Source organism: Ostrea edulis, chromosome 1, assembly GCF_947568905.1.
Source record: "Ostrea edulis chromosome 1, xbOstEdul1.1, whole genome shotgun sequence".
In the NCBI taxonomy this organism is placed as follows: Eukaryota; Metazoa; Mollusca; class Bivalvia; order Ostreida; family Ostreidae; genus Ostrea; species Ostrea edulis.
Window position 1 is genome coordinate 22,993,688 of NC_079164.1, and position 20,261 is coordinate 23,013,948.

General features: G+C 35.7%; 1 protein-coding gene across 2 annotated transcripts in view; it reads left to right on the forward strand.

Moving 5' to 3' along the window:
- Nucleotides 1-419: 419 nt before the first annotated feature.
- Nucleotides 420-20,261, forward strand: part of LOC130051273 (low-density lipoprotein receptor-related protein 4-like) — a 160,410-nt gene continuing 140,568 nt past the window's right edge. For both annotated transcript variants that reach the window (XM_056153075.1, XM_056153074.1), the window contains exons 1-3: nucleotides 420-564; nucleotides 9,086-9,524; nucleotides 10,025-10,277. In XM_056153075.1, coding sequence (XP_056009050.1) covers nucleotides 507-564; nucleotides 9,086-9,524; nucleotides 10,025-10,277 — 750 coding nt within the window. In that variant the 5' untranslated portion in view covers nucleotides 420-506. The remainder of the gene's footprint in view (nucleotides 565-9,085; nucleotides 9,525-10,024; nucleotides 10,278-20,261) is intronic.

The following is a 20,261-nucleotide window of genomic DNA, read 5'->3' on the forward strand; positions in this document are numbered from 1 at the left end:
TGTACATATCACAGTGTACATATCACAGTGTACATATCACAGTGTATATATCACAGTGTACATATCACAGTGTATATATCACAGTGTACATATCACAGTGTACATATCACAGTGTACATATCACAGTGTATATATCACAGTGTACATATCACAGTGTACATATCACATATTGTTTGAATATTTTATTTCGATGAAAGGTGGAGGAAAGGAACAGTTATCTAACTTTGAAATCACACACTCTGGTAGTATAAAACTCTCTATAAATTATTCAGTTCTTGAAAGAAATTCAAAACTATGAAAATGTTCATTATGTATGCCCTTATAATACACTTTAGACCTTCTTGAGATTGCTAACCCATCCCATTATATATTTGTATGATATGTTAAATTTCAGAATAATTTTAGTCACACCAATCGCTTCAAACTTCCTCATTGAATGTAGTCTTTAATCGCAATCGAGGATTTTCCCTGTTAAAATCCATTTTTCGTTTGGAAGTGCGACGCTCATGATGTTAATTCTAACACTTTTAGGACTACTGATGCTAAATGGGTATTCAGGCTACGGTAAGTTTAAATTATGCTACTTTTTTCGAAAGCAATACGCAAAACCTTAATGGACAGTCACATCTATCGCGCTGTACCATATGTATAGCTTTGTTTAACGATATGTACAACTCATTAACCGGAAAGGGGTGTTCCTTCAAAGACAAAGAATTGAAAGTACACAATAACACAAATTGTACGATTTATCTCATCCCCCCCCCCTTTTTTTTTATAGGACTTTAGTAGTATTTCGTAGTATTTCACCAGCAGCTGTTCCATGTATGTAATCCATCGCAAACATGATAAAATGAGTAAAATTCAATAGTTGAAAATCATGTTCGTTCCTATAACGTCGGAAATATACATTTTATGGTCGAGTTGACACGATATAGATCCCTCAATACTACAGCCTTGAGAGCACAGGCCAACATTTGTGGCACTTCACATACAGTTCATGTCTCTGTGAAAAGGCGAAGATAACGAACAGTGATCAATCTCAATAAGAGGAAGAAAATTCGTGTCCATAATATTCAAAAGATTTAAACAACTTCGCTGTTTACTAAAATTTAGGCAAGTTCTATCCTTGTTCCCTGATATATGAATAAATGAATGTTTAAATGAATATATATATATATATATATATAGAGAGAGAGAGAGAGAGAGAGAGAGAGAGAGAGAGAGAGAGACGTTCGAGGGTAGGAATATACTTTATTTGATAAGAGAATGACAGATCTAATTGCTTAAAAGGTTGAAAATCTTATTTCTCATTAAAGTAGGACGTTGAGTTATTTTAGCAGATAATGTTACATTCAGAATCAGTATGTGTTTGTTAGGTTTCTTCAGTGTAAAGAGCATGACTTGCCATTACAAATTTCCAGTATATGTTTGTAATACCTACCTCACATCATCTCAAAACTGTGTGGTGCTTAAATAGACTGCCATCTTAAGTTTTTTATTATTAGTTTGCAAATCAGTCATTTCATTACCTCACATTTGATCCAGAGATTCCGTGAAAGTATTGCTATTTATTTTCGTTCTTACATGTTATCCCACCATAAAACAATAGTATATATTATCTCTGTGGTCAGGGTTTTTATGAAAATGCAGTAAAACATGACATAATAGGTGAGAAAGTGTATATTCTGTTTATAGGTAGTCTGTTTCATCAAGTCTTACATTTTAGCTCTTCCAATTACGTACAAGCATAATAGTAGGTGAGTCATTCTAAAATCATGAAGTTAAAATATCAACCTTGTATATGTATATTAAGATTAACCAGTAAATGGTATGGATAAGTCTACTTAAAACCTCTTCTAATGAACGGAAGCACACAGTCTATATAAGCTCTGAAAGTCCAACATGATTTATTTGTATACTCTAAAACTACTTATGATTTTGACGTATGAAGATGTTAGTGTTGGACACTTATTGTATTATTTCAGTGGAACAACAAAGCGATTTTGTGAAACCTTGTGCCCTCTCTAAAGTTTACAAATCTAATATAATTTCGAAATTATTACTAACATTGTTGAATACTGTTCGATTAAGTCTGTTTATAGATATAGATCTATATAACTTTTCCTGATGTTACAAGGTTAGATCAGAAATTTTCTTAAGGTCAGCAATAGATAATGAGAGCGAATTTTTTCAAGTGCTTAAATAAATGAAAAATGATATATCCCCTGGCAGTTATAAAGAGCTAGGTAGGTCATGACGTCGACGTTTATGAACAACGTTTTGGAAGGCAAAAAAAGTATTTCAAACTATCCGACCCTTAACGGAATAGAAAGAAATCTACAAAATAAAAGATAGGTATGTTTAGTTTTAATTTTGATCTGGATGAATACTATTAATCATATCTCCAGACAAACTTTTTATGAGTCTCTCCGAGGCTTGGCATACTATGAATTTTTGTCTCCCAAAATGTGAAAAACCAAGCAATTTCTTAAACATTGACGGCTTATCACTCTACTTAACGTGATACAAATCAAAATAAGGTTGTACTCGTCAAAATATTGAATGTGCCTTAGATGATCGTATTTCTAATATACAAACCGGCTTCATAAAAACCAGATATATAGGTGGAAACACCAGATTTATGCATGACCTTATGACCTACACAGAAACCCTCACACATTACAAATCTTACTTACGTGTATACATTTTCAGAACACAAGACATTTGACTCAAAGTCATGATCGTTTTATAAACAATATCTTAGAATTTGTTTGTTTTGGTAACAAACTAATTATCTGTGTCACAATTTAAAAAAAACCAATGAACAAGTGAAGATAACGAACAGTGATAACTGATAAGGTGAAGATAACGAACATTGATCAATTTCAGCACTCCTATAAAGAAGGAATAAGCATCCCTTCTTCACCGGTCACACTCGCCTCGATTCCTAGGTAAACGGAGTAATCCGAAGTCAATATCAGAATGTAAAGAATGAGTCAATGACTGGTATGAAACACGTCAGACAACGTTCGTCCCAGTGATAGATTGTATTTGCAAATTAGATCATTATAACGACCATGGAATTTGCAAATTGCCGACTAGACAGTTGAAAACCTTGTAACTCCAACGTGTTTGTCAGTAGCCTTCCTCGATTCAAAATTTGTTCATACGTAGAATATGCTCTTGCATATCGAATCAGTAGAAAAACATAAACATCGTATGTAAACTGTAGGTGATACAAAGATATGGAAAGTTAAGGATGGAGAAGATGAAGTCATCTCGCTTGTCATAAAGTGATGTTGTTAGTTTGTCGTTGAAATATCTCTTCAAACATGCAGTAGACATGGAAAACTTTGTGGTGTCTTTTATTTCGAGTTCACTGGGATGTTTCAAATCGACATATGGATGAAAATGACCATTGCTGATAAATGAAAGGTGAAGATAACGAACAGTGATCAATCTCATAACTCCTATAAGGAATACAAAATAAAGAGTTAGGCATATACGGATCCCTGGATATACCAGAGGTGGGATTGGGTGCCTAGGAGGATTAAGCATTTCCAGTCATCATTTATTTGAGCTCGAGTTTGCGCTCTGTTCACCTTTAAGGTTCGCTCACCGTTCACCAACCGTTCAGGAATCTTTGTTCAGTGTTCACACACTGCTCACTCACCTTTCCCTTTGCGTTCGTTCACTGTTCGCTTCCCATTCAAGAGGAAAAGTAGAACGTTTCAGGGATTGAGATTCGTTTCTACAATTCTTCTAAATCAATTGAAATAAATATTCCTAAAAGAGTAAAGTTTGCTAATCCAGGTGTAGCTTCCATCTTTGGTGATGGTAGATACCATAAGAAAACGCTTTGGAGCAAATTATTTCTTGACTGTTTATTTCTATCCCTGGTAGTATTGAAAAGAATTAAAAGTGATTTTCTGTGTTATCAAAGGTTCAAGATGTATCACCAGAATAGTTAGTATTGAAAAAAATTAAAAATGATTTTGTGTTATCAAAGGTTCAAGATGTACCACCAGACATTTTGTGTTGTTTATATCTGATAACTTTTCTTCCTCTGATATGCTTTTAATTTTGAATCTAATGTAAAAAGAATCAATTGACGATACCTTCTATGAATATATGTTCAGAAAGTGTTGCAGAACCGAAGAGGAGATGTAAATCTAATGTGGATTCTCAAAAATTCCAATGAACTATCACAACATTTTCCCAAATTAACAACATGAAAATAAATTACTTTTCATAACTTTCCACGAATATTCCTCATGAGGAAGTAAAGACCGGGTTTTCTCTCTGTTTTGTTTTACATCACATGAACCTGCCTTGTTAATACTAATAGAAAAAGGAAATAATTATAACGTGTGCTTAGTCGTGAAAAACTACTTTGTTAAACACCGCTCTTGTTCTACACACAAGTACTCTGATGTTAAAAAGATGCTGATGTTCCTCATCGACAGTAATTACATAATCGTTGATGATCAGGTTTCCCAACAACCTGTAGGAATGCTCATGGGCACACAATTTGTTCTGTTTTTCACTGACCTGCCTCGTATGCTTTCGAGGAAGAATTCATTCAAAATATCTCTTAATGTAGCCTTCAACTCCACATTTTGATATATCAATGATGTTTTATTCCATTTTCTTTTGCATAATTATGGAGATTATATCTATCAATTGATTCGATACGTAAGAGCTTGTTCAACGTATGATAAAACAAGTTGATGTTATAGAGGTTTCAACAGTCTTGTTAAAGTCAGCCTATCGCTGTCTGACGTGTTTCACACCGATTGTAAGGCAATTTTTTGCACACTGATTTTGACTACGGATTACTCTGCTTACCTGATCAAGATATAGAGCTCACGGCGAGTGTGACCGGTGGGCAGGGAATGCTTACCCTTCCTAGGCACTTGATCCCACCTCTGGTATGTACAGGGGTCCGTGTTTGCCCATCTCTTTGCATTCCTTAGAGAAGTTATGAGACTGATAACTGTTCGTTATCTTTATCTTTTGCTAATATCTTTAACATTTTCCCCACGCCAAATTTTCTATTACATATATGTAGGTACATAATGTATGCATGTATGTATGTATGTATGTATGTATGTATGTATGCATGCATGCATGTATGTATGTATGTATTTGTATAATGTAAATTCGTCTAAGGATAAGAGCTATGCCTGGGGGAGATAACCCTTAATTTTGAAATGAATTCCTAAATTTTATCACAGCAATTAAATATTCATTCGTATTTTCAAGCTAGTAACGAAGTACTTCGCTACTGGGCTGTAGAGACCCTTGGAGACTAACAATCCACTAGAAGAGGCCTCAACCTATGGGTCATAATGTAAAACTTATACGGTACCAATTTCGATGCACCAGATGCGCATTTCGACAAAGTAATGTCTCTTCAGTAATGCTCAACCGACACTTTTGAAATCCGAAATAACAATAAACTTGTAAGAGCTATTTTAGGGAATACAGAGTGCCAAAAAGTGGAGTCAAATTTGTCTAAGGATAAGAGCTATGCCTGAGGGAGATAATCCTTAATTTTGAAATGAATTTCTAAATTTTATCACAGCAATTAAATATGCATCCGTATTTTCAAGCTAGTGACGAACTACTTAGCTACTGGGCTGTAGATACCCTTGGGGACTAACAATCCACCATCAGAAGCCTCGACTCAAATGAAAAATAAAACATAGAACATGGAAGAGTCTAGCAGTAAGGGATAGATACATGTACAACGAAACGGAGTCGCTATATAGATGCTTGGACTTTAAATAGATACACAATACTCATACGATTTAGGTCTTTTTTCATTTAGTCCGCAAGTGAAAAGCCCATCTTTATCAATGCCTTTTTCCTAGCCGTATGAGTAGCTGTGTCTGGCTATATTTCGGCTTCAACAAACATGCCTCTGTTGTCTGTCTTTATGGAACTGACATTCTGCCATACACAGTCGGTCATAACAAATTAAAGTTCTTATGTAGTCTACAATAGCTGGATGGGTGTCTGTTCTCATGTGGTGCCTCTTGTATCACAAATCACAGAGTGGTTATTTGCCTAGATTTACCTCTCATATCCAGGGGTATGTGTTTGCCCAACTATCTGTATTTTGTTGCTTATAGGAGTTATGAGATTGATCACTGTTCCTTATTTTCGCCTTGCATCAACTGCTTTCACTCTTGAGTAATAAATACATCTTTGGTGATATTACGCGACGTATGTTGAAGAGAGTAGGGGGTTCATTATGGTTATCAGAGATAAAAAAGGAGAAAGAATACACCAGCAAATTGAAGATAGTCATTGTTGATAATGATCGCAACTAAAGTGACAGGACGTGTATTCATTTGTATATCTGGTGGTTTCATTTAGTGATATTCTTGTATGAAGCAATATTGAATATCGGAACCATTATTTCGTCCCCGATTCCGTCGCGGTTTTAAGATTCAATATGCGATACAAGATCATGTTTTCTGTGTTAACCTGAGTAAATTTTCAGTAAACAAACAGTTAGTTATAGAGCTAGTGAGTGTAAGCACAGTTTAGTGTCGTTTTTGAAAGTTGATTGTTGGGGGAACAAACGGAGAAAAAAGTGTCGTTATATTTGTAGGACAAATCTTAGAAAGAAAAACAGTTCTGTCCAATCCCTACAATCATAAAGGAGGGTGTGGAAGTGTATCCTTCAGTACATGCATGAGTTCAATTCATGGGTTCATTTCCACTACCCACTACCATTCACCAGTACCATAGCAAGTGGGTGTGATCGTTGAGTCGAGCGAATACCCTTTACATCTTGCAACAACGACTTTAGAATTTTTATCCGCCTATTCATTTAATTAATTAACGCGGGGAATATAACACAATCGATGTAAACAGCATTTTGACGTTATATATAAGTTGCACTGGTTTTTTCCCTGTCAAACCAAGCAACAACAAAACGTACGAATGTATGCGAAAGCTTGTCTGGGAATTTAAAAAATGGCTGTGGTACTTTTCAAACTATTTATTTTATTTACGGGTTGTCTATGAAGTATACCGAAGTGACGACGACATTTTCCACAAACAATTATAGTTAATCCCCTACATTTGTCAGCTGATGAAAAGCAAATCACGTGACTCCTATGTGTAATCATTGGATCGCGTATTATTTATATCATTTCAAAGCGGTAAGTTGTTTTAATGACTCGAGAAAGTCTCGTTAAGTAAATACCCACGTACGCACATACAGTAGAGGAAATAAACTTTGTTTTTTCTTAGCTATTAAACATCAGAAATTAAATTCAATAGCTAATGTTGTTGGTACTAGGGCATTCACTTGCAACATTCTGAAAAAAATAATCTTCAAGCCAGGCAGATATTTTTTTGTATCAGAAACATGTTGTCTTTAGCCATCACTAATTTGTATACAAGAGAAGCCCAAGTGACGCATAATTTTCGTAACTTCTTTTCCTGAAACGTTCCAAAATTATCTACTTCCGATACCTCGTATTGCTTAAAACTTTAATGATAATGCAATGGAATGAGATGATTATGTAATGTGTTTATCACTATCATCAATCATCATTACCACATCGTCACACAACGTAACTTACACATTTTAACACCATGCCATCACTAACATCTTATCATGACGGCAATAGTTCGATAATCTTTTTGCTACTAATTACTTAATTGTTAACACCTTAATGCAACATTTTTTAAACACGCCTCACTCTCTCTCTTTCTGATACAAATATTCACTGAAAATAAGGAGGGTGCAAAAAGTTTCACAAGATTTTAAATAGCATGTATGGCCGCCATTTGCACCGATTCATTCTTCCCGACGCATTGAACGAGTCGAGTAATGCAGAAATGCCTGGGGAATGTTCTGTCATTTGTGCAAAAAAGAACAACACAAAGTGTACAATGTAGCAGGGGGTTTGGCTCTTGACGTAGACTTCGTTCAATTTCATCCCAAAGATGTTCTGTAGGCGATAAATCCGGTGACATCGCAGGTCAGGGTAGCGCATTCACGTGTTGCTGCTGTAAATAGTCACTAACAACGCGTGCGGTATGTGTTCGTGCGTTGTCCTGCTGCAGAAAGACATTACCCTGGTTGTTGTGAATGAATGGAATGACGTGCTGATGTACAATCTCGTTACGGTAGTTTACGCTGGTTAAATTAACGTCAACTATCCCCAAAGGGTTCCTTCCGTTATCATAATTCTACCCCAGACCATAACGCTTCCTCAGCTGAATTGTGGGCGCTGAATGACACAGGCGTCAGTCCATCGTCTTCCGGCACGACGGTAAGCCCAAACCCGACTATCACTGCTCTCAGGATGAAATATCGACTCATCCGTAAACAGAACCTCCGTCCAATCTCTGTTATTGAACCGACGATGACTCCTACACCACGCTAACCTCGCAACTTGGTGATGCCATAACATAACATGAGGACGGAAGTTGGTCTCTCGCAACCTGTTCCTTACGGTACATGCACTTTCCGTCGATACTCAGGGATCCGTCTAACGGCCAAAGAAGCTGATTGGAATTGATTATGCAAAGGTGACGTCCATATATATGTATCTTGCCGGTGTGACGTCACACACGGGCGTCCTGATATCGTCTCTATAAAACATTTACAGTGTTAATGTTAACTCCACACTGCCTTGTCATATTAATTTGAGACATCCCGGAATACCACTAGCACGCAAACGATCGTTTTTAATCATGCGAGGTATCTCTCAATCAAAATTGTATTTACAAAAACCAATGTTTTTCTGTTTCAATACAATACATACTGTCAATCAATGCAAAGAATCCTAATCGATTACTAACCACGTGTCGATTAGGCTCAAAATTCCAGAAAAGCGTGTTGTGGCCATCAAGGCGAATCGAGCACGATATTTAACAAAACGAGTACTCAAACACGCGTTTAGTATATTGAACTATGCCTTTAGGAATAACGAGCGATCAAAGAATACCTTTTATGTTGTTTTTTAACATTGTGTGTGAATAATTGTACAATTATGAGCAACCGCATTACGTCGGTTGATGAAAAATAATCATTTTTTTTCACATTATATTTTAGGTATCCCTGGTAACAAGGGTCTTATACTGGGGATATGGAATCCTGCGTCGCTAGCCACCATTACAGAAATACCGAAAAGCCGTGGAAGACACTTCAACAACGTCTCCACAACTCTTAAATCGGGAAATCTGATCACCAGCATTGCATCAGATCCACAAAAGAAAGTTGTTTTTCTCTCCATCAAAGATTCTATTTACAACATGAAGAATTTCAGTATATGGCAGAATACCTCTACCTCGGTTTCAGTCGAGCACAAAGGGAAGTCTAATGCGATAGGCCAAATCGCTTTCGACTATGTTTCAAAGAACTTATATTGGTGCGATTCTTTGCTGAAGTGGATTGCCATGAAACCAGCATACACGAACGATACGATACATAATGTCGTAGTGGATGAAAATTTGAAGCAACCGGAAGGATTGACATTGGACCCTGAAGATGGGTAAGTTGGAAGAAAATGTTGAAACTAACAGAATATGCATATCAGCAAGCCACCATTGTACATCCTTAACGCTGTGTAGAGGATACAATAGCAATTGCAAAATAAAGATAATGAACCTACAGAGATCATAGAGAGTTGTGAGTTCAGTGTTAATGAAAATAAACATGTACATAAGATTTATTTACCCTTCTTATGAAAATACAAATATCCATTTTGTATCAAGATAGCTCAAAATGAATGAAATACGTTTGTGTGGTAAAGCAAAATAATCACTATAGTTACATGTATTGATGTAATGAAGAAAGTGACGTGTTACGTGTGTATTTCCATTTTTTCAAAGACGTATTCTCATGATTATACTAATCTATTTTATGTTGTGAGTCATTATTTACATCTATCTTTTCTTATTCGTCTTTGATATTGACATTATGAACATGTCTCGTACATGTATTATATCAGAACATTTTATCATGTATTTTCAAATTATCTAATCTTAACAGATTGATGTTCTTTTCTGACAATGCCGCCAATTCCCGGATTGAAAAAGCCTCCATGAACGGAAAAAACCGATCTGTCATAGTACATACTGGTTTGATTAGAGTGCTGGCTCTCTCTGTTGACACTGGTACTAATGTACTCTACTGGGCAGACTATGCTAGACACACCCTAGAGGCCTGTAACTATGATGGATTAAGGAGAAGGGTGTTAAAACGTTTAAATCAGGTTTCAGTGACTGGATTGCAATACTATCAGGTATGTTACCACAATTGGATACCGTTCATTTTCTTGTAACAATATGTTTAGAGTCTCGGAGTTAATATACGATCACTTGGTTTTTGGATTGCTTTTCTTTAGTTCATTCATAGCAAAGAATTTAGATTGATGCATTTTAGAATTTAAATTCAACTTTTACACTCACAATAAGTAAATCACATTTTTGCAAGACCATTCGACATTCCCTTCTTACTTAAGAATTATTCACATTAATCTATATCTTTCCTAAATATTATTCACAATGATTTATATTCTACCAACACTTATCTTTCTTGATTTATTTCTTGACATTTTACATTATGATCCCTGGGTCGAGGCCTCTGCTGGTGGACTGTTAGTCCCCGAGGATCTCTACAGCCCAGTAGCTAAGTACTTCGTTAGTAGCTTGAAAATACGGATGACTATTTAATTGCTGGGATAAAATTTAGAAATTCATTTCAAAATTAAAGATGATATCTCCCACATGCATAGCTCTGATCCTTGGACGAATTTGGCTTCAGTTTTTTTGGCACTCTAGTTTTTATTTTATCTCTTACAAGATTGCTATTATTTCGGATTTCCAAAATTGTGGCTTGAGCATCACTGAAGAGGCATTATTTGTCGAAATGTGCATCTGGTGCATCAAATTTGGTACCGTATAAATTCTACATTTATTGATATTCTACCTAAGGATTTTCTACATGAATTCATGTGTTACTTAAGGATTACGTATGTACCCACATCTATCTATATTCCACTTACGGAAGTTAGCTCCTGAGCTTTTGAACCCAACTGCACAGGATGCAGCAACAAAGTATTTACTGGTTTAATACCGATCCTCACATCTATTACTGAACTCTATCCAGTTGAAAAAAAGTTGTGTCAATTCAAAATTTGAAAGGATTTTGCAGTGACTATATTTTGTGGCGGAAAGGATTAATTAATAAAAATAATAATCTGCGTGATATTACAGTTTCTGTTTCATCCAACATATCCTATAGGTACTATATTTTGTGGCGGAAGGATTAATTAATCAAAAAGTTCTAAATCTGCATGATATTACATTTTCTGTTTCATCCAATATATCTTTTAATTTTTACTCCTATACGTGTATTTCAGTTTTATAATATTTGATACAAGTAGTTGAAATGTGGAACTACATGTAGTTCAAATGTTGTCATTTATTTGGTTAATAAATTTTTCCAAACAGAACACCGATTTTTTTAAAAGTTCAAATGAATTTATTCGAAATTTTGTATAAAATTCAGCATTTTTGCCAATAAATAAACAACTTGGTCTTTGACCCTCACTGTTTTTAGTTCCTTTTTACATTTTAAGACAAAACCTTGAAAATTATGTAAAATTTTAGAAATTGACATTACTCCTAACATGTCCTTTTAAACTCTCAAATTTGATATAATGAACGTTTTCGTATATCAAATGCAAAAAGGTCATAATTTATTTCCATTACTAGTATTAAACTTTTTTTTTATCTCTAGTGTCAGAAGACATTATTATGTTCCCCAAACAAAGTTTGGGAACATATTGTTTTTACTCTGTTTCTTATTATTATTATGTCTCCGAACACAAAGTGTCGGAGACATATTGTTTTTGCTCCGTTTCTTATAATGTCTCCGAACACAAAGTGTCGGAGACATATTGTTTTTGCTCCGTTTCTTATTATGTCTCCGAACACAAAGTGTCGGAGACATATTGTTTTTGCTCCGTTTCTTCTTCTTATTATTATTTTCTTCTTCTTATTCTTATTATTCCTCTTCTTTAGTGAGAAATTTGTCCGTCGGATTTCAACCAAATTCAGTTTTTAGGGTTTTTTGAGAATCCTGAGTGCATACCTGGCATCAAAAAGCATTTCTGACATGGGGAGGTGTTCAGAGACATTTGTGTTGGCATCCCAACACAGTTATAGCTCGTTATTATGTCTCCGAACACAAAGTGTCGGAGACATATTGTTTTTGCTCCGTTTCTTATTATGTCTCTGAACACAAAGTGTCGGAGACATATTGTTTTTGCTCCGTTTCTTATTATTAGGGCTTTCCACCTTTCTGTGGAAAGTCCTATTGTTATTGTTCTGTTTATTAGGGCTTTCCACCTTTCTGTGGAAAGTCCTATTGTTATTGTTCTGTTTATTATTATTATTATTTTCCTGCCGTCAAAAAAAATTTTCGTCTTAAGACTTATCGAAAAACTTTAGAGTCCATCCTAGAGCACTTCTTGAGAAACGAATACATTTCACCCTGCGTCATGGAACTTTGACCCCTTACAGAGTTATCGGACCTGTTAGCAGAAATCATTGTTATCGCTACTCCTTTTTAACCGTAAAGGATAGGAGGATGAAACCTTTGCTGAAGCATAGAGGTCAATTAATAGAAGCGAAGAATTTCAAATGAAGGGATTCGGTGTCCCCTAAAGGGAGTTAATGCCCCCTCATGTTTTGCAATTTGTCCCCTACAAATTGACGACTCCTAAAGTCTTCGTCGTAGAGAGACGGAACCCACTGGGACGGGTTGGGTGACCTTGACCTTGAAAAACTAGGTCAAGGTCAAAGGTCAAGGTCATCCAGAATGGCCAGAAAATGGCACTTTTTATACGCTCTTTCACGCTTCAGATAGCATCGAAATATCACATGGGTCAGCTTGGAATTCTAGACCGGTCTCGGTATCACGAATGTCAACTCTGAACTTTGACCACTCTGCGAATGTCGGCGACTTAACGTCAAAAACCCCGTTTTCGCTACTCCTGCTAAACCGCAAGTCGTGGAGACCCGAGACCTTGACCGACGAATTCAAGATAAAACACTCTCGCACAGAGAAGTCGACCCAGGGAAACCGAGAACCCCGAAGCACGGTTCTCGCCCCCGAAAGTCTCCGAAGTCGTCGTTCGAGCCCACAACTTCTTCACGGATGTAGATGGAGACGCGGGACCACTTAAACGAAGCCCCGTGACCTCTCTGACCTTCAAAATGGGGTCAAGGTCAAAGGTCAAGGTCACACTTTCTCTCCCATGGGTTTTAAAGGTTTGACCTTGAAAGTGGGTCAAGGTCAAAGGTCACGGTCACACATCCAGGGGCCAGTCTCCACGAGTAAGGCCAACCCACCCATCGCGCCTGTCGTCCCCAAGGAAGAAATCCCCCACCCTTCAAGTGATCTGTCTGTGATCAGTTGTTTCAATACACTATTTTGACCGGTCTCATGCCATGCAACAATTACAGGATTCTAGCTAATCTGACCTACACCTACACATCTGACCTACACCCATTTCTTCCATTTCTTGACTGTCTTGTCAATCAAACATGAATTCCATTTACATTCATGAAAAGACATAGGCCAGATTCAATTGTCTGCCTACATCAACAAAAAGACTAATTTTTTTGTTGTTGATAATGATGATGCAACTTTACTTGACAGTTGAACTCATTGACATTCCATCCCGACTGTCATTGTAAACAAATAAACACTTACCTGCAGGATCAGATGGGATGCAGTACTCCTATTCTCCGTTCAGATATCCTAGATGCACTCAGACACTTTCTAATTCACCGGCCGCCATTTTGGTTGTTTGTTGTCAAAGCCTATAAATCCGTATATGCATGCCTCCTTGGGTGAAATGACTGAAAGACATTGTCTCCGTGAATTAAAACACATAGGATGAGCCATTAGAAACTGTATATTCAATTCCACAATCCACAACACACACGGTCAAATCCAGTGCATCTTCACAACATCTGACAACATGAGGCTTGTAGACTCCCAGCATGCACCAGCAGTTACTACAATCTAGGAAAATGGCACATCCGGTTTCTTTGCACCTCCAAATATCACATCTAACAGGTCTAAAGTCACCCCAAACACCTGCACAAGTCCTATTACACTTTTACCTGATATGTGCATATGTGCTGCCTACCCAACACCCACACCCCTTTTCTCCCTCAAATTTGACGGGTACTTAATGCGAAACCAAGCATTGAACACACCTCAACACTCAAATTTAGGCGGCAAATTTGAATTTCTTTTCTAGCCAAATCAATTTTTTTTTTGGTGAGAGTGGGGTGGGGTAGAGGGGGGGGGGGGCTTTTAGCATTTCAACACTACTGAAAAACCGCTAGAAGGTGGGAAGCCCTCTAATTGTTCGCGAACAATTAGGATCACTAGTTATTATTATTATTATTATTATTATTTTCCTGCCATCAAAAAAATGTTCGTCTTAAGACTTATCGAAAAACTTTAGAGTCCATCCAATAGTACTTCTTGAGAAATGAATACAGTTCACCCAACGTAATTGAACTTTGACCCCTTACGGAGTTATTGGACCTTTCGCAGAAATCATTGTTAGCGCTTCTACTTTGTAACCGTAAACGATAGGAGGCTGAAACCTTTTCTAAAACATAGAGGGTAATTAGTAGAAGCGAAGAATTTAAAATGAAGGGATTCGGTGTCCCCTAAAGGGAGTTAATGCCTCTTTATGTTTTGCGATTTATTCGTAAAACATGTCAGGCTTGAGAACGGTTTGTCGTAGAAACATGGGACCAACTGGAATAGGATCATTGACCTTTGACCTTGAAAATTAGGTCAAGGTCATCAGAAAAGAGGAAAAAATAGCACTTTTTATACTCTATTTCCTGCTTAAGATAGCGTTGAAATATTATATGGGTAAGTATTGACTTCTTGATTGGTTTTGATAGTATGCATTTCAACTTTGAACTTTGACCCTCCTGTGAATTTCGGAGACTCGCGTCGAAAACCTTGTTATCGCTACTCCTACTTAATGGAAAGTCATAGACACACGAAACCTTCGCTAATGAATTCACAGTAAAACCGTCTTGCAAAGAAAAAATAATCAAAGGGATACGAAAACCCTTAAGCATAGTTATTGCCCCTGAAAGTCTCCAATATCATTATCTAAGCTTATAACTTTTATATTAATATAGATAGAGACATGGGACCACTAGCATTAAGACCGATGACCTTTGACCTTCAAAATGAGGTCAAGGTCAAAGGTCAAGATCATCATCAAAATTATTTTTTTTCCATTTTCAATGTCATTCAAAGTATTTTTAGCATTGATAAGCTAACTGAAAGTAACCGAAAACCCCTAAACAAATTATTGCCCCTGAATGTCTTGATTAACATTTTTTAAGCTTATAGCTTTTACATTAATATAGATAGAGACGTGGGATCACTTGCATTAAGACCGATGACCTTTGACCTTCAAAATGAGGTCATGGTCAAAGGTCAAGGTCATCGTGAAAATTATTAATTAAATTTTCTTGTTTATTTTGAGTTTCGTACATCATCTTAAATATCTGTTTTTAAATCATTGTAGGTGGAAAGCCCTCTAATGTTCGCAAACAATTAGGATTACTAGTTCTTATTCTTATCCTTTTCTTCTTATTTTTCCTCTTCTTTAGTGAGAAATGTGTCCGACCGATTTTATGAACATGCTTCGACTGATCAACTTCAAACTTTGTGAGCTAATAAAGGGTCATTAGGAGGGGTGCAATCAACTTTTCAAATTTTCAAAATGGCCGCCGTTTCAAGATGGCGGCCAAAAAACGTCAAAAACTCAAGGTTGTCGGATTTCAACCAAATTCTAGTTCTAGGGTAATTTAGTGACCCCGAGTCCATTTCCACCATAAATTTTTTTTTTCGCCGCCATTTTCAAAATGGCCGCCATATACCGAAATATTTGAAAGTGTTAAAATCTGTACAACATTTGGGTTCTGGGGTAAATTGAGGGTCCACAATTCATTTCTAGCATCAGTATTTCCTTCCAATCATTTTTCAAATGTTTCAAAATGGCCGCCATTGAAGAAAATGGCGGCCAAAAATCAAGTCCGTCGGATTTCAACCAAATTTAGTTTCTAGAGTTCTTTGAGGATCCTGAGTGCATATCTGGCATCAAAAACCATTTCTGACATGGGGAGGTGTTCGGAGACATTTGTGTTGGCATCCCAACACAGTTATAGCTCGTTATTCTTATTATTCTTTTCTTCTTATTTTTCCTCTTCTTTAGTGAGAAAGAACATGACCCACGAACCATGAAAAATGGCCTAGCCTGGGATATTGATAATTTCTGTATATAATAATCTTCGGGATATAGGCTCTCTAGAAATGTTTTTCTTTTTTTCATATATTCTATACTTTTTTGTTAATATGACGTTGAATATTGTGGTATTTAATGTTAAAAAATTAACATTTCGGGATACACGTCACAACAATAAACCTCCAATGACCATGTACAATGTACATGAACCTATAAATCTCTGAATATATCAAGTTATATGCACTCAAATAGCTAGAATGGCTTATTCAATGATCATAATAAGCATTTTTGACCAAATTTGGGAAATAGAAATAAGAAATATTTTGGAAATGATGTTCAAAGCCATGATTGTTCAACTTTACTTTTAAATTATTTTTACTTGAATTTTAAAATACTGAAATAAGAAGAATAAATATAGTATGTAGTTTATCTACATGGTGAAAGAAGTGAATCATTGGAACAATTCTGTTTCATATCATATTCCATAGTTTTGGGTTTTTTTGTTTTCTTTTTTTTTTTTTCTTTTTTTCTTTTTTTTTTTTTTTTGAGTATTAAAACGACCGAGTATCGAAAGCAATGGTAACGAAATAAGTTGACACCGCGTCTCGTCAAAACATGTTCAATTCGAATTTACTCGGAATTACACGTTCAACGAGCATTTGCTGTGAAACCTGATTAAAGGAAAATTACTGTAGACACCTAATAGTAAGTATCAAATGATCTTTTTGTTACATGTACATGTAGATTTCATAGCGTGAATAATAACAACACAACACCGATATAGGGGATCAGAGTCAGTATATTATTGACTCTGAAAATACGATTTGAGAAATGATATTGTATAAATTTTACTGTATTTATCTTGATCAATAATTGTATATTCCTATACGTATTAATCATGTAAATATACTGAGGTCTTTCAACCAACAATTTTTCTTAAATGTTTGTGCAATACATTATTGACTGACAGAACGTAATTCATGAGCTGTGATCTAAAAATCTTCCAGGCATTAATATAGATTTGAATAGAATTACATCTAGATACATATTTGAAATAGGATATATCCTAAGGCACTGTAGTTTTAAATTGTTTGGATTATATTGCATTTACATGTAATGTATACATGCTTGTAAATGCCACAGAATGAGAAATAATCTAAATTGGCCTATTTTCATAATGTTCCCAAAATAGAAGCATCATGTAGATCTATACAGGAAGTAACATTTACAAATCATGTTTGTTGTTTGTTATTTGCCAGTTAAGTATCATAATGATAATACTAGTAGTTCATAATAAGTCATTATTCTGCTAAAATCAAATACCCTTTTTATTGTCAACAAATACATCACTGGTAGAAAGGTTATAAAGCTTTTATCTAGCACAAGTTTCCATATTCTACAGGTTTACATATGACAGGAAGTCCTCAAAAGCAGCTTTAGGGGTTCCCAGGACTGTTAGACTTTCACTGTTGTCAAAATCCAACCTTATTTTCTCTTTTCTCAAAACTTCAGCTCTCAAAAACTTGTTTGATTAATTATGTCACTCCTGTTTTGTTGAACATGGTGTTGTCGGCAATAGGTTCAAGTTCTTCTATGTCTTGTTGTAGGTGATTTGTACAGAAGCGAGCGCCGGCAGGAATGATGGCCTCTTTTGAAATGAAGATTTCATGCCTTACTCCTACTGGTACTACAACTAACTTTGGACCTGGTCACTCGCAGATACAGCATGAAGTGTGCCCTCTTGATGTACATGGGGATGGGAGTGATACAGAAGGGGGACTAATTGGAAGAACTGCTGCTGCTGCTGGTGGTGCTGGACTGTCTTGAATCTGTTGCCTAACCAACTTGATATTCTTCTGTTTAATATGGGAGCAACATACACACTCTGGCATATATTGCACAGAAAATCATGATCAGATGGTGCTCTCCCTATCAGAGTGGTGATCACTGACCTATATTTCTTTGAAATCCTGGATCTGTGTTTTGGTTTTACTCTCCATGGACAGTTGAAGCAGAGAAATAATTAGGGACCACTCCTTGGCATATCTGGAATATTTATGTCGTATACATGTAATTAAAATATACAATTTGGGTTGGATGAAAATCTTATCTTCATGTTAAAACCCATTAGCCTAGGTTATTTTTCCTAAAATCTAATTATAAATCAATTAACTTGTTAATTAATGCTTGTTGAATCAATTAATAAATTGTATTCAAAAACTTGGAATTATTTTTTTTCCCACTAATAAACTGAAAATGTGCATCTTCAAATGTTTTGTTGATTAATGTCATGGGGTTTACAACAATGTATATTACATGGTTAATTTATTTCTATTATGTAGTCCATGTAAATTTCTGTGGAAACGAGGAAGTTATTTATATTCGGTCTTTCCTATCCCGGGGTAGGAAAGACCGAATATAAATAACCCCCTCGTTTCCACGGAAATTAAGTCCATGAGAGCCTGAAATCTCCCAACCTGGGTCTGTTTAATGGACCCTTCCAAAGTCCTTTTTTAAGGAAAAAGTAAACCATTTTCCTAATCCAAAAAGAAAACTGGTGCAAAAACCATGCACATCTCCGTACATGAAATAATATAAATAATAGAAAAATTATCAGTAGTATTGTAATACATTTTCGGGGGGTGGGGGTTTGCCGTTTCCCCTTTATAGATTTTTTTTCCTAACATTTAAAACATATCTTTTCAATATCAATTTTGTCTATAGCACAAAATAAAAATTCTAAAATCAATTAAAGCGTTTGATTTTTGTGTGTATATATAAAACAAAACGAAAGAAAAAAACTGGGATCCTCCACTAGTAAACTGTTTTCCATTTAGAGTTATTGCCCTTCAACCGAAAAAAAGTAAATATAATTAAGAGAATACTCTACATTTCAACACAAGTTATGTCAAATATTATTTAACAAGATATATTTTGATATGTATTTAAATTAACTACTTCATTAAAAATAAACTTTCTGTGTGTTTTTGTAGGTGTCTTTCCACGTATATACAAGGGACTTATGAATTTACGAACTTAAATAGTTGAACTTGAAAACAAAACAATAATTTTATCTCCGTTCGATGTATGAATATTGTGCGTTCAAGTACAAATGTAAAATAGATAGAGCTTACAGCCGTGTTTGACATTGTCGTAATTAATATTCGGACATTTGTTAATGTAACACGTTGCTACAACTTTACAGTTATGATTGACAGACTTAATATTTTATAAGAAACTTTGAACTGTAGCCTATATTAATTAAACGTAGATCTACATAATTTGTAAAAATTATGAGAACCAATGGACAAATTCATACGATAGATCATACTGTCTGAATATATATCACACATCTCCATGCGTAATACATGTGTACATGCTGGGCCTGTTTAATTGAAATATTTACTGGGGTATTCCTAGAGAGAATGTTCTATCGTTAAAATGATAATGTCCTACGGCACCGATTGTGGTGAGGGCCTGTCCCGAGACACAGATTATTCTAACTAGGGTATTCCGTATGGCCGAATAAGTTTGTACTGTACGTTTGATTCGAACATTCATTCTGTTTCGAACAATATCATTTTTAAAGTAACAAAAGGTAGGGAAATCGGTACTTTTAAAGCCATCGGAACGGACTTCGGAATCAAACATACACGATAGGTTACCCCCCCCCCCCCCCCCCCCCCCCCCCCTGTACCTTTTTACCATAGGCCATGACTCTCATATTTACTCGTTTAGATATTGATTTTTTATTTTTAAAAAAAATATAAGAACATAAAAACTCACCTCTTTGCTGTTTCTTTTTGAGTCGTATCAACTGTGTTAGGTGTATGTATTGACTTCCTTGGAATCTGACGTTTCCAGACGACATTTTCGTTATTATTATTATTATTTTTTCGACATGGCCGCATTGCTTACGAGTTA